General features: G+C 41.0%; 3 protein-coding genes across 8 annotated transcripts in view; 1 reads left to right on the forward strand and 2 right to left on the reverse strand.

Moving 5' to 3' along the window:
- poc1b (POC1 centriolar protein B) overlaps positions 1-2700 on the reverse strand; it is a 29040-nt gene extending 26340 nt beyond the window's left edge. For 2 of the 5 annotated variants that reach the window (XM_019894799.1, XM_019894798.1), the window contains exons 1-3: positions 1399-1815; positions 1100-1184; positions 193-364 (exon numbers count right to left, since the gene is read on the reverse strand). In XM_019894799.1, coding sequence (XP_019750358.1) covers positions 193-364; positions 1100-1184; positions 1399-1413 — 272 coding nt within the window. In that variant the 5' untranslated portion in view covers positions 1414-1815. The other 3 variants (XM_019894796.1, XM_019894797.1, XM_019894795.1) reach the window with 3 other exon arrangements.
- A 77-nt stretch (positions 2701-2777) lies between these two features.
- On the forward strand, positions 2778-6004 carry cep41 (centrosomal protein 41). The gene is made up of 11 exons (XM_019894803.1): positions 2778-2947; positions 3214-3277; positions 3367-3414; positions 3497-3558; positions 3772-3841; positions 3912-4050; positions 4257-4417; positions 4673-4740; positions 4825-4939; positions 5014-5232; positions 5400-6004. The coding sequence occupies exons 1-11, from the start codon at positions 2915-2917 to the stop codon at positions 5531-5533; spliced, it is 1113 nt and encodes a 370-aa protein (XP_019750362.1). The 5' UTR covers positions 2778-2914; the 3' UTR covers positions 5534-6004.
- Positions 6005-6644: 640 nt separating this feature from the next.
- Positions 6645-12274, reverse strand: cpa5 (carboxypeptidase A5). Of its 2 annotated transcripts, XM_019894801.1 has the most exons (12): positions 12223-12274; positions 11225-11401; positions 10917-11001; positions 10673-10807; positions 9954-10058; positions 9779-9880; positions 8727-8828; positions 8533-8643; positions 8356-8446; positions 7190-7389; positions 7034-7118; positions 6645-6897 (listed from the first exon to the last, which is right to left on the reverse strand). In XM_019894801.1, the coding sequence occupies exons 2-12, from the start codon at positions 11287-11289 to the stop codon at positions 6710-6712; spliced, it is 1269 nt and encodes a 422-aa protein (XP_019750360.1). In that variant the 5' UTR covers positions 11290-11401; positions 12223-12274; the 3' UTR covers positions 6645-6709. The 2 variants fall into 2 exon arrangements, with proteins under 2 accessions (XP_019750360.1, XP_019750361.1); XM_019894802.1 differs by lacking the exon at positions 12223-12274 and having other exon boundaries at positions 11225-11412.
- Positions 12275-12890: the final 616 nt, after the last annotated feature.

Genomic DNA, 12890 nt, shown 5'->3' on the forward strand with positions numbered 1-12890 from the left:
CAACTTTTGACGAGAGCTAAAGAAAGACAACACATGGGACAAATACAGTTGTAATATTCCATGCATTTTATTTATTTATTTTTTTTAACACTAAAATTGGCAGATCCATGTGGATTTTTCTTTTTTTTTGTATGCCAGGTTGGGAAGGTCCAATTTTAAAATGGACCGGATGGTAGGTTCTGAGCGACTTACAAGGAAGGCTTCCACAGCCTCACCATCCTGTCCTTGGATGAGGTCGCCACCAGATTGCCGACAGGGCAAAACTGCACTCCCGTGATGGTGTCCTGATGGTTGACAAACCGCAAGGACCTCCCTTTGGCCGATAGGTTCCAGATCATCAGGCTCTTATCCACAGAACCTGATGCTGAAGAAAAAAAAAAGAGCACAGAAACTTTGTTGGCATTGTCACACAGGATATCACAGAATCACTTCCCCTCATAATTTAAAGTTTCACAAATTTTTTTTTCATATTAATTTTTTCTTATTGTGGCTTCGAGACAGTAGTTCAAAGTGTGTCTCAGCTGATGTGCACTTTTTACACTAACAGCATGGAACAGAGTGGAGTTAGTTCACAAAAGCACAGTCAATTTTGACAATTTATCCAACCTCACTAAGAAACCAATATCAGCTCAATCATTTTCGTGTTGTTTTTCATGTGACAAGAAAGTACATTTTGCTTACAGTAAATAGCACCTTGGACAGTGAGGACTCAAACGTTTATTTACATGGTTCAAACACATAAAACATTACACATGTCACACATGTCATAGATCAGGACATGAGCCCCGAGGACCATCTCACAAGTGGGGAAACTACCGTCCATCTCCTTGTTAAATTGTTGACATGTTCAACGGTGTGTTATTAAGGACTGTGTTAAAATACATGTTTTGAGATAATCGAAATTTTTCTCACAATAAAAGCATCACATTATCGGTAAAGATTTGTTTCTATTACATTTCAACTATTTCAGTTGGAAGTTGATGACAGTTAAACAGTTTATGGTGACTATTTTTAAATAATGTAATTGACATTTGCTTATTGTATAAGTCATCGTTAAGTCCTATAACGAGGTGAAATGATAACATCGATGGTTGCTTACCGAGTAATTTGGAGTTTGGACTGAAATGTACGCAGGTGACGGTATTCTTGTGGCCTTTGAGCAGCCTCTCCATGCTGGGGTCATCCTGTATTGACAACAGAGACGCATTTGAATGTTTTTTCCACTTATATTTAATGTCGTGAGCTCAAACGTTTGCTCATAAATGCAGGAAGTTGGGAGTGTTTTGACACTTCTACTTAGCAAATCCTTTTAGCAGACATTGCATATTCAGCTTCTCTTAGCCCACACAGCTACTTTTTTCCGAGTCTTATTCGTCCAAAACAACAACATTTACTCACCAGCACAGAGGCCATTGCGGGTCTTTTTTCGTCATTCGATGCTAAAGTTGACTCACTTGAACGTTTTCTCCATTATGCTCAAACATAGCGCCTTTGGGGAAGTATCTAGACCTGAGAAGTCAAGCATGGATAAAATGATGGCCAACTCCACTAGCTCCAATCGACAATCTACTAACTAGACAATGCGTTCACTTGTGTTTAGTGTATTGTGTTTTCCCAATGCCCTCTATTTGGTGCTAATTGCTCAAGCTAAAACCACAGCAGCGAGAATGGTAACGTTACGTTCGTGTAAAAAATGTCAAAAACGATTAAGTCTCATTCAACGACATGTATACTGGTAATTGGTATTTGTAAATAAATGACGACATGAGTTGTTTTCCAGCGAAAAACGTGTAAAAGTGATGTACAGTATTCCATCGTCACCGGTGCCATGACGTAAAGCGTCTTCCGGCAGCTAAGCAACCACGCCACCTGCAGTATCGACGTCTCCAATTGGCTCAGAAGGTTGACACTGTCCAATCAGCGCAATCGCCCTGTTTGAACACTGGCTAAATTGTAAAACAGCGACAAGTTAAACCCGTAGAAGAAAAGCAGCAATATCGGCTACGTTGTTGTAGAAATGACATGCATATAGGTAATTGGCACGTGTGAATGAATGATGACATGAGTTAAAACTGATGAAAATGATGTTTTGCCCACGTCAACGGAGTCATGAAGTCAGAGTCTTTCTGCCCCTTAGCCAATGGCGACGAAGAAGCAGAGTCGAAGTGGACGATTGGCTCAAAATTGACCTATCGTGTCCCGGTTCTATATAAACATCTGTGATTGGCCTAATAGGTTGGCCACTATCCAATCAGCGCGCTGACTAGAGAGACCTTGCAGATTCAATTCGACTTGAAACACTTGTGTCCATGTTGTTGTTTTTAGTCGGAATTTAATTCCCAACGTGCCATTCTATAATTTTGTATATTTTCATCCTGTTTCAAATGGTTAAAAATACTATGTTGATAGGTGAGGAGCAGGTGATGCTGTTTGACATGACTCATTTGACTTTTTAATAAAGTCTATCAGCCTATTTTTCACAAGAATCCCCTCCTACGGCGTCGACGCTCAACTCTCGCGAGCGTGACGTACAGAAGTTGGAGGCTTACGGCATTGATGTAATGATTGTGATGATGTAAAGTACGCCGTTGTCACGCCGGTGCTCAGACAATTACCTTAAAACATTGCCTTATAAACGCGTCTGCTCGTCGTGTCGCCGACGTCCGCCTTACATGATGCAGCCCTTGTATTTTCGCTGCCATGTTGAGTGTGCAGACGATTGATTAGTCGGGTCTGCGCATGTTAGGATATGATACGAGAGGAAAACATCGAATAAAGGGAGCTTGATTAAGGAAAAATAATTGGTTTGGGAGCCAACCACGCTCATGCGTGACAAAGTGTCTTTAAGATTTGAACATTTTGAACGACTTAAAGCGTGAAAACAACGCGTTTGGTGTCGACGCTCCGGTGAAACATGTCGATCTACAGGGGCATCGGCGGCGATCAGGTAATTTTTGATAGAATAATTGTCTTTTACGCAACGTATCTGATACAAGCGTGGAGTTTATTGTGTGTATATCGCTGTTACGGCACTGACTGTTCCGCTAAAACAAACAGAGCAACGCTAGCTAGCTGCTTCACTGTAGCTTCGAGTTTTGTTGCCATGGCAACCGCAGAGCACCTGCAAGCTATGCTGACCAACAGTGTTTAAACGGCAAAACCTCTCCTTCTTCTATTGTTCCCTAATGAATAAACTCATCTTGACTGTTACAGTACATGAGGAAACAGATACCAAAGAATGCCAAGTATCAACACATCAAAACTAAACTGGACACGGGTAGGTCCCACCAATTAATATTTTAATTTAACAGATCATAGAGCATCAATTTGCATGTGACATATCTGTGTGATGCCCCTTAAAAATAGGGGTTAGCCTCACCAAGTATTTGGAGCGCCTGGAGGAGATAAAACAACGTAAGTGAGGCATTAGCATTTATCATTATGGGTCTATGTTATAATAATACTTAAATGACTTGTTTAATATCTTATTTTTCAGATTACAAGTTCAACAAAGGTGAAATCTTCAAGCGCTTTAAAGTGACAACGTTTGCAGAGTTGGTGAGACATTTTTATTATCTTTTTATTACTGAACTTAAAAAATGTTCCAACACACATGTATTTTTTGTTTTTTACTTTTAAGGTGTATTTATCTTGGAAAAAAACATTGGTGCGATTCTGAACTGCATGACCTTGTTCTTACCTTGTCAAATAAGTGTAAAAGCTACCACAACACTAACCACGATTGATAATAAATCATGTTTTCCACCTCAGATACTTCAGGTGGCATCAGTGTCGGACTTGAATGAATGTGTCAGCGATGATTTGTGTCACAGCCTTCATGGTAAAGAAAACTTGCAATTGTGCTTTAATAGCCGTTGTTACCATGCTAATATGCTAAATGTCTCTGTCAGATGACGGGAGCGGTGACGGTAGCATGATGGTGGCGAAAGCAGACTCGCATGCCAGGCATGTCAATGGCTCACTGGAGACGTCGGAGCCCAAGGATGCGGGAATGGAACACACCCAGACCATGAGGTCCACATTGCTAAGGTAAGTTTGACAAACCCGCTTCAGATGCTCAGTGAGCTCAAGTCTCACGGGAGTTGCCAAAATCTTGCTTTATTTTCCCAAGATCTTTTCAATGCCACTTTTGTGCCATATTTTTCGAGAAAAAAAAGGAAACTTGAAGAAGATTGCGATGGGGCTCATGCATTGCAAAATAAATAACTAAAAATGGTTGTGTGGTTTCCTGGCAGCGTCATCAACGGCGTTGGCGAGCTGAACATGAACGGCGACAAAGCAAAGGCCCCCGATGAGGATGTGAACACGGACACTGAAAAGCCCTATCCAGATTGTCCCTACCTGTTGCTGGATGTGCGTGAGCGCGAACTCTACGATCAGTGCCACATAATCTCAGGTAAGGTTTCTTTCCCCCTCTCGCCCTTTCATCCTCCTCCTCATCACCGTAATGCATTTTATTCAGAGCACACAAGTGCACCGTACAACTGAACAATAAAATTAAGGTAGCAAACATGTTGCCACTGTCCTAAAATAATTTGTTCTCTTCTATTCATTATTATTTATGTCATCATTGTTTATGTCAGTTTGAAATGCTCCAAGGATGACACCATCTAGAGCAGAACCTCATCCTTTCGTAATCTCTTTCTTCCAGCTCACAGCTTTCCCATCGCCACGCTGTCTCGCTCCATGAACCCTTATACCAAGGAAGTGCTGGAATATGTATCCTTCTTTCAAGATGTTCCAAAACATGATTGTAAATCGGAACAGATCAGTGGCTTCATCTTTAACAGCTGGCACATGTAGAAAAACGCCGAGGGTAAGATCATCATCGTGTATGATGAGGATGAGCGCATCGCCAGCCAGGCGGCGACCAGCATGTGCCAGCGCGGCTTCGAGAACCTCTTCTTGCTCAGCGGCGGTAAGGCGAAAAAAAGGCGTCGGCTCGTCGACAAGCTCACCGCCACAACTTCACTCACTCTTGTCATCTGCCAGGTCTCAAGGTGATCGCTCAGAAGTTCCCCGAGGGCATGACGACGGGCCCGCTACCCGCCTCCTGCCTCCCCCCCACCGTGCTGTCTAAGTGGAAGAAGGGCGTCCCGCCGCCACCGCCGCAGCCGTTCATGCAGGTGGCGGTCCAAAGATGGAGGTTCACCCCCGACGAGCTTGCCAGGATCGAAGGCCAACTGGAGAACTTCGTCATGATGGGCAGCAGTAAGGAACTCTCAACACGTGCCGTGTCATATCTTGATTCGCTATAGGACGATCATGATACAAGTCACAGAATGCGATACACATAATACGATGCTCGCCAAATGGGATTTGATTCACACCAATTACAATATGTCTTCTAAACATCTTTTTATGTGTGTGTTCTTGAGGTCGCGCATCCAGTCGCATGTCGACATCCAGCAGTTTGCCGAAAGTGGGCAGCGTCCGGAGCAGCCGCTTGGCTTCCTCCGCCTCTTCGGTGTCCTCCAGGGACAGCGGACGAATTCACAGGCCTTGGAAATGAACGCGCTACTAACACCGCCTTCTTGGTGCTCCTCTGTAGTCGTATCCCCTCCTTTGCCTAACATTTGAATGTGTTTGCACAGGAGTGTCTTTTTACACTCCAATGAAGGGTCAGTGGATCATGGTCATTTTTTTTTCGAATTTTTATTCATATTTAACGTGTAAAGCAAAAGGCACATTGAATGCTGCATTTTTGTGAATTTCATCACAATACATCTTCATGATCATCGTAAACTCAAATGTGTGTGGGTGTGTGCGCGCGTGTGGGTGCATGTATGTGAATGTGCATTGTGAGTGCCGCTCTAGGTTATCTGACCAGAAGTGACTTTTTTTTTTTCTTCTAAGTGACCTTTAAATAAAATGTGTTTGCTGCAATTCTTCTGTGGCTGTTTTCTTATTTCCCGAAATCTTTCCAGGTAAATATGTCAGCAGCTAAATTGAAGTAATAAATGGTTATGAATACTATTCATATAATATTATGGGTGTTTTGAGGTTGTCATTGTACACTGGTTGTACAACTGTTGGTCAGTATTCTTTCATATCGTCAAAACTAAAAACTTTTTTTTAAATTATGAAGACTTTGTCAAATTGTATTTTATTTTACTTTTTCTTTCTGAATGAATTGTCTCATGGATTTTGATAAAAATTGTAGTTATGGTTGGTGTTTTTAATTTGTTTTTTCATATCGTCAAAACTAAAAACTTTTTTTAAATTATGAAGACTTTGTCAAATTTTATTTTATTTTGTTTTTTCTTTCTGATTGAATTGTCTCATGGATTTTTATAAAAATTGTAGTTATGGTTGGTGTTTTTAATTTGATTCTTCTCTTGTATTAAAAGATTTCATTTTTGGATTATTTTGGAATTGTATTGGATGCTATTTTCCTTTTTCCATTATTTTCTGAAATTACTTGACTTTAAAAAAATCTAGTGTTTGACTTCATAGGGTAGTTTTTAAAATGTGTTTTTGAATTGTGTTCCTGGTCGTTTTACTGTACTTTTTGTTTTTTAATTGTATTTTTCATCGAGTAGTAAGTTGTACAAAAAGTTAAATTTTACATCTTTTTTTGCATTTTTATTTGACAAAAGTAGGGGGAAAAAAAACGACAGGAATTTGCGTTTTTCCTGACTGTTGCTTTATTATTACTTTCCACTTCCTATAGAGGGCGGTGTGTTCCTTAGTAGAGATTCTTGGAGGTGTGGTCCATGATGGCCATGAGAGCCAGCCATGTCTCCCTGGCAGTGGGGATAATCTGGCTGGCGGGCAGCATGAAGCCGTAGCGTCCCGTGTCGCGGAGCTCAAAGGTGAACGAGTACTTGATCCCCTGATTGTACGTCCAGTCGATGGTTCCACCGCTGGCCTGGTCTGTAACCCGGGACAGAATGAAAGGGTCAGCATGGACTTGAAATCAAATATTGCGAGGGTCTTGACTGCTCAAAGTTTGTTGCTGTCTGGACATATTGAATGGAATTGTACAGGTCCAATGAGAAAAAGAACTCACAGATGGTATTGATGATGCTTCCGTATCGGTAGCGAGTACGGTAGAGAGAGGCCAGAGCAGCGATGGCCTTTTGGGCCAAAGTGTGCTGCACAAATGCAAATATAATTAATAGAGAGTGTAATACAGCATCATTATACATTTGAGTTGATGGCCTACCAACTCAGCCTGGTTCTTGACGGGTGTCCTGGTGTATCCGTAAGGGTAGAGCAGCATCTGCGAGTACGAGTGGATGGACACGAAGGACTTGATGTTGCCGTGAGACTTGACGAAGTTCACGATGGAGCTGACCTCCGACTCGGAGTGCGCCCGCGGGCCCCGGTACGTTTCCGAGCATGGACTGCCACTCGCACCGGGGCCTGAGAAACAATAAAGAAGTGTATTACCGCTTTACTGCGATTGGCTAGCAACCAGTTCAGGGTGTGCCCTGACTACTGCCCGGAAACAGCTGGGATAGGATCCAGCACACCCAGTGACCCTTGTGAGGAGAAGATTCGATTAATTGAGGGATGTACCGGTGACTCATACAAAAGGACGGTGAAGTTATCGGGACTAAGTGAAACTAAGTAGCTCACTTATCAACTAATGATTAAAAAAAAAAACAAGTGTCTAACTGACTGATTAACAAATAACAATGGAAGGAACAGAAAAATGACGATAAAAGGAACAATTGAGTAACCAACGATAAAATAAATAATAAGCACCGTCTGCTTGTAAGGCATGAGCCTATACTACTACAGTGGCGTGAGTACACTAAAAAATACTGCAAACAAGTAACTACCGAACATAAAAGTATCAAACTAATCAAGGAACAACTAACGAGCAGTGAAAGAAACAGAAACTAACATTAGAACAAACAACTAATTACCCCATGAAGAAGATTTGTCACTTGTTCATCCCTAAAAAAAAGAACAAAAAACTGACTAGCTAACAAATAAATAAATAACAAATTTCCTCACCAACAAAGGAATGAAGAAATGACAACTGCCTACAGTAACTATCGAAGGGACTAACATGGACAATAAAGCAACAACTAACATATTGACTAAGGAGGAAAACAAACAACGAATGTAGCCTACTAACTGAAAGAGGAACGATCAATTAACTTCATTAGTGAGCTAACTTCATTAGTTAGCTAGCTTGTTCAATTATAACGTCGGTGCCAACAACTAACACCATGTCATAAAAATTGATGGGAGGTTGTAAGAAAGCAGCGTTATGTTAAACTAATGAAGGAAGAAAAAACTGACCGACTAAGCACTGAGAAATCATAACAGCATACAAGCTGTTATCAGATGGCTACGTTGTTTTCTCAGCAACATTACCTCCAAAACCAGCATCCCAGTTCCTGTTGGGATCGACTCCCACGCAGGAAGTACCAGGATTGGGCTTTCTGGTCTTACGCCACATACGGTTCTGGAATAATTGAACCCGACATTGAAAATAGTCGAGAGGGTCATTAGTAATATTGATGAAGTTTTTTTGTTGCAGTGCGGACTCACGCTAGTGTGCGTGTAGTAGTAGCCATCGGGGTTGGTGACAATCTCCAGGAAGATGTCCATCTTGTTGAGGATGGCCGTGAGAGCGGGATCCCGGCCGTAGTCGTTGACGATCTGAAAAACGACACCTCAGTTTAAAAAAAAAAAAAAGAAAGAAACAGCTAAAATCAATTCACAGCTGGGCATCATCGGATCACCTTTTTGGCGAACCAGGCACCGCTAGCTTGGGTAACCCATTCACGAGAATGGATGCCCGTGTCTATCCAGATGGCAGGACGCTTGCTTCCACCAGTGCTGAACTGCAAATCAAAAAAAAAAAAAAGAAATGATTCTTCATTTAGAATGTCTTCAGGATAAGGATTTTCTGCTCACATCATACCAATGAGCTAATGTAGCTGGACAAAACAAAAATATTGCTCATAAAAGAAGAATAGCTGCCAATGAAAAGAGCAAACAAACAACTAATGGGCGTACAAAAATAAGACCAATGAATGGAGTGAACAAATAAGTAATTAACATTGAAATGAACAAAGATTGAATGGCAGAACAGACAAGAAAAAAAAAATACCCAACTAATTAACCAAAAGACAGCCACCCTAACTAAGTAATGTACAAAAACACAACCAAGAGTCCATCAGGCAAAATAAGTACATAACAAACAAACAGATATCTGGCTGACTGATGAAATAATTAACCAATGAATCATAGCAAAATCAAGTGTACAGCTAACTAACTGACGAACCAACGAATGGACCAAAACAGAAGCAAAAGAGTCCACCAGTCAAACTAATAAACTGACCAACTGACCACCCAACCTGACTAACTCAAGCTCTGACTGACTGGGTGACCAAACAACCATTCAACTGACTGAATGACTGACTGACTAACTAACCAGTAAACAAAAACAGGAGGAAAAATAGATCAAGCAAACTAACTAACTAACCAACTAACTAACTAAGTAGCTAATTAGTTAACTAGTTAATTAGCTGACTAACTAACTAAAACTGAACAAAAATACACTGTCGTTCTTCAGTATCACTAAATAAGTACGGTAACTGACCGACTGACTGACAGACTGCCTAATGGACCAACATAGATAATTTAACTAGCTAGCTAACTTAACTAACTAATGGACGTACAAAAACAACAAATGTAGTCAATCAAATGTCAAACGAACAAACTAATACGAAGACTAAACATTGCGGTTTTCATGCATATTACAGCATGTTGGCTTGTCTAGCATGGTTACCTTGAGCACGTTGAGCGGACGGCGCTCGTAGCTTTGACCAATCACTAGTTTGCTGACCAGATTGGGATTCTCGGCCACCAGCATGTCCTGGAACCTGTACAGCTAAAAGTACCACGTCGACAAGGTGAAGACAGCAATCAGCAATTAGTCATGAGCAAGTGAAGGGTGGCGGCACCTCGTTAATGCCGTGGTATCTGGAGAAGTCGAAGCTATCGGTGTTTCTGGGCTCGGCATCACGGGTGAAGGCGTCCATCTCCTCCTGCTCCTCATCCAAGATCATCTGAGGACAAACAACTTGCTTGTCAATTCCTACTCGGTGTAGACCAGTTGCCACACACAGTAAGCTTTTTTTTTCCACCATAGCACCATCTGCTGCTGAATTCAGTGCGTTACTGCCCCGTGTGGCCCCAATGCAAGTGGACTGACAAAATAACAAACGATTAACAAATTTTTCAGACAACTTATGAATATCAGAAAAAACAAATAAACAAACTAGTGATTAAAAATAAAACTATCAAAGGAATAAATGAACAAATAAACCAGCTCACTAACACTTACTTAATAAATTAGCAACTAAAGCAAAGAACAAATAGCCTACATCAAAGGGATGAATGAACAACTAACAAAATAACCCACTAAAACTAACTCACAAACGAACATAAAAAACACTCACAAATAACGTATTAATACTATCAGCAAAATGAAAAAAATATAAACTAATTAGCCTAACTAACATAACAAGAAACAAACCAATCGAAGAATGCTTAACCAGCGCACAAAAAAAAAAAACATCACAAAACGAGGGAAAGACTGGACAAACAACACGCAGTTAAATGAAGGGCCAAAAAAATCAATCGACTAAAACCAACCAAATAAAGGAAAGGGTATTTTGACCTGCAGATCCTCAATCATGACGGAGTATTCAATGTCATTGCTCTCCAGGAAAAGTTTGACGGCCTCCAGACTCCCGAGGGGAACTCTGACGTCCACGTGAGCATCCACGTTGCTCGCCTCCATCCAGAAGTCCAGCTGACAAGTGCAGATACACACACGTCCACACACGCGAGATTAGCCATACAATATTGATCGAAAGTGTGTGGGTTTTATATCATATTGCCACCAGAGGATTCCGTCTCACCTCATACTCCTCCTCCAAGTCCTCCATTTGCTTCAGAAGTGACAACTGTGCTTCATCCTTTGCCACCATGCGGAGAACCTGATGTCTTTGAACACAACACGGGGTCCGTAATCGAACCTATGACTTCTGCACTGCCAGGCGGTCATGTTAAGCAGTTGATCACTGTGCCGCCCCGCTCATTATACGTAATGTGGTCGGAAAATATTATTTTTGTCCCATTAGTGTACAATTCAACCTAGGGACACTAAAAGGTGTATCATTTGGATGATTTGTAAGTGTGTGTTCTCGATAGATGGCCATCAACTCACCCCTCAAACGTCTCCTTGCCCAGCGCGGCAATGAGCGCCGCGGCCAAAACGAGCAAGACCCTCATCGTGACAGAATTCAAGAATCCAGCCCGATACCCCTCGCTCGTCTCTTTATGGACCCACTGGGGGCGGGTCAACCTCACCTTGCTCAAGGGCAGGGAGGTGTGTCGGCAGCTGCTATGATTCACACACACACACACACACACACACACACACACACACACACACACACGAAATAAGTATTGTAGAAAATGATCAAATTAATTAAGACAAAAAAATGACAAAAGATAAAATGATATTCGAGAGGTGGCAGTTATTACACTTGGGAAGAATAGCAGTCGAAAAACAATGCAAATGAATAAATTCACATTACAGTGTGGATTATGTACCTAATAAAGTTTGGTGTCAGTCTTCACAACTTGCTATTGTAATATCTTTTCAAAGAATGGCTACTATTGTCAACAGCATAATTTTGTTGATTTGAATTTAATGACTGCCATCAACAATTTCTGTAAACATCCAGAAAGACCATGCATACAATGTTTTTTTTCCTCTCTTTTTTTTCAAATCAAGTAAGCAAATGAACAGACGGGTTCTCACAAGACACCAGGAAGAAGACGTCGACAGTTACATCTTCCTCTTTTGTGACTTCACACTGTAGCTAATTAAAAACCTCAACAAATAATACTAATCAGCATATTGATGTGAATGAATATGTGCTCCTCTGACAGCAAATGTAACACATACACACACACACACAATTCTTCTGCTGGGAATGTCCAAAATATTGGACATTCTTTGAACGCACTGCAACATTCATTTTACTTTAAGAGAAACGACCTTTAGCGCTGCTCACAAGTTGTAGCTTTGCTTTATGTAAGGCGACTGATAGCAAAGGAAAGTCATGCAGGTGTTAAAACCATCTGCAAAGGTCTCACACCCCCACACACACACACATACACACAAACACACACATAGACCTTGATGCCAGCGTGTACCTGCTCACTGAAGATGAAGTGTCCTATTCTGTGTCGTTTTGTCACAGTGAGGCAGCGTTTTCACAGAACATCCCTTTTTATACTTGAACTCGTATAGACTGCTGCATGCACACTCAGTTGCAAAAATGTACAGAGCACCTGATCCAAGGCGACATGGAAGAATAAAAACTGCTGCATTCCCAAGAGTTTTGTATAAATGTGGGCTAAAACGGGCTGGAAAATGGTTGGCTGGAAATGAATTTCAAATGACACTGTCAACAGATGACTTAATAGAAGAATGTGCTTGTTTTATTACAAAGAAAGAAATCTGCAACATGAAGACAAATGTTTTTTTTTGGTTTTGTTCACTTGTATTTATTGGGAAAAATTCCTTTTGGTGTTTATTTGTATTTACTGTATGTGCTATAACGTTTGCATGTTGTACGTGTGTGTGCATATGTAAAGTATGTATGTATGATGTATGTATGTACAGAATATATGTGTTTTTATTTGTTTTTTAAAAATCAAGAGCAAAGGTGATTTCATTTTTATCTTTGTAAGTTTGTGATATTTTATTCATCTTATGCTGTTTTATTCGAAGCAGCTGTCAATATGATGCAATGCACCATGTTTTGTGAATCCATCCATCCATCCATCCATCCATCCATCCATCCATCCATCCATAAATA

This window comes from Hippocampus comes, unplaced genomic scaffold (genome assembly GCF_001891065.2).
Source record: "Hippocampus comes isolate QL1 unplaced genomic scaffold, H_comes_QL1_v1.1 scaffold319, whole genome shotgun sequence".
NCBI lineage: Eukaryota > Metazoa > Chordata > Actinopteri > Syngnathiformes > Syngnathidae > Hippocampus > Hippocampus comes.

Bases quoted from the DNA above. Each gene is read 5' to 3' on its own strand.
- cpa5 (XM_019894801.1), bottom strand. From the start codon at position 11,289: ATGAGGGTCTTGCTCGTTTTGGCCGCGGCGCTCATTGCCGCGCTGGGC. The intron at 11,002-11,224 runs GTGAGTTGATGG...TTGTGTTCAAAG, and splicing joins GGCAAGGAGACGTTTGAGGG to ACATCAGGTTCTCCGCATGG. The intron at 10,059-10,672 runs GTCAAAATACCC...GTTTGTCCTCAG, and splicing joins TCATGATTGAGGATCTGCAG to ATGATCTTGGATGAGGAGCA.
- cep41 (XM_019894803.1), top strand. From the start codon at position 2,915: ATGTCGATCTACAGGGGCATCGGCGGCGATCAG. The intron at 2,948-3,213 runs GTAATTTTTGAT...TGACTGTTACAG, and splicing joins GGGGCATCGGCGGCGATCAG to TACATGAGGAAACAGATACC. The intron at 4,051-4,256 runs GTAAGTTTGACA...GTTTCCTGGCAG, and splicing joins ATGAGGTCCACATTGCTAAG to CGTCATCAACGGCGTTGGCG.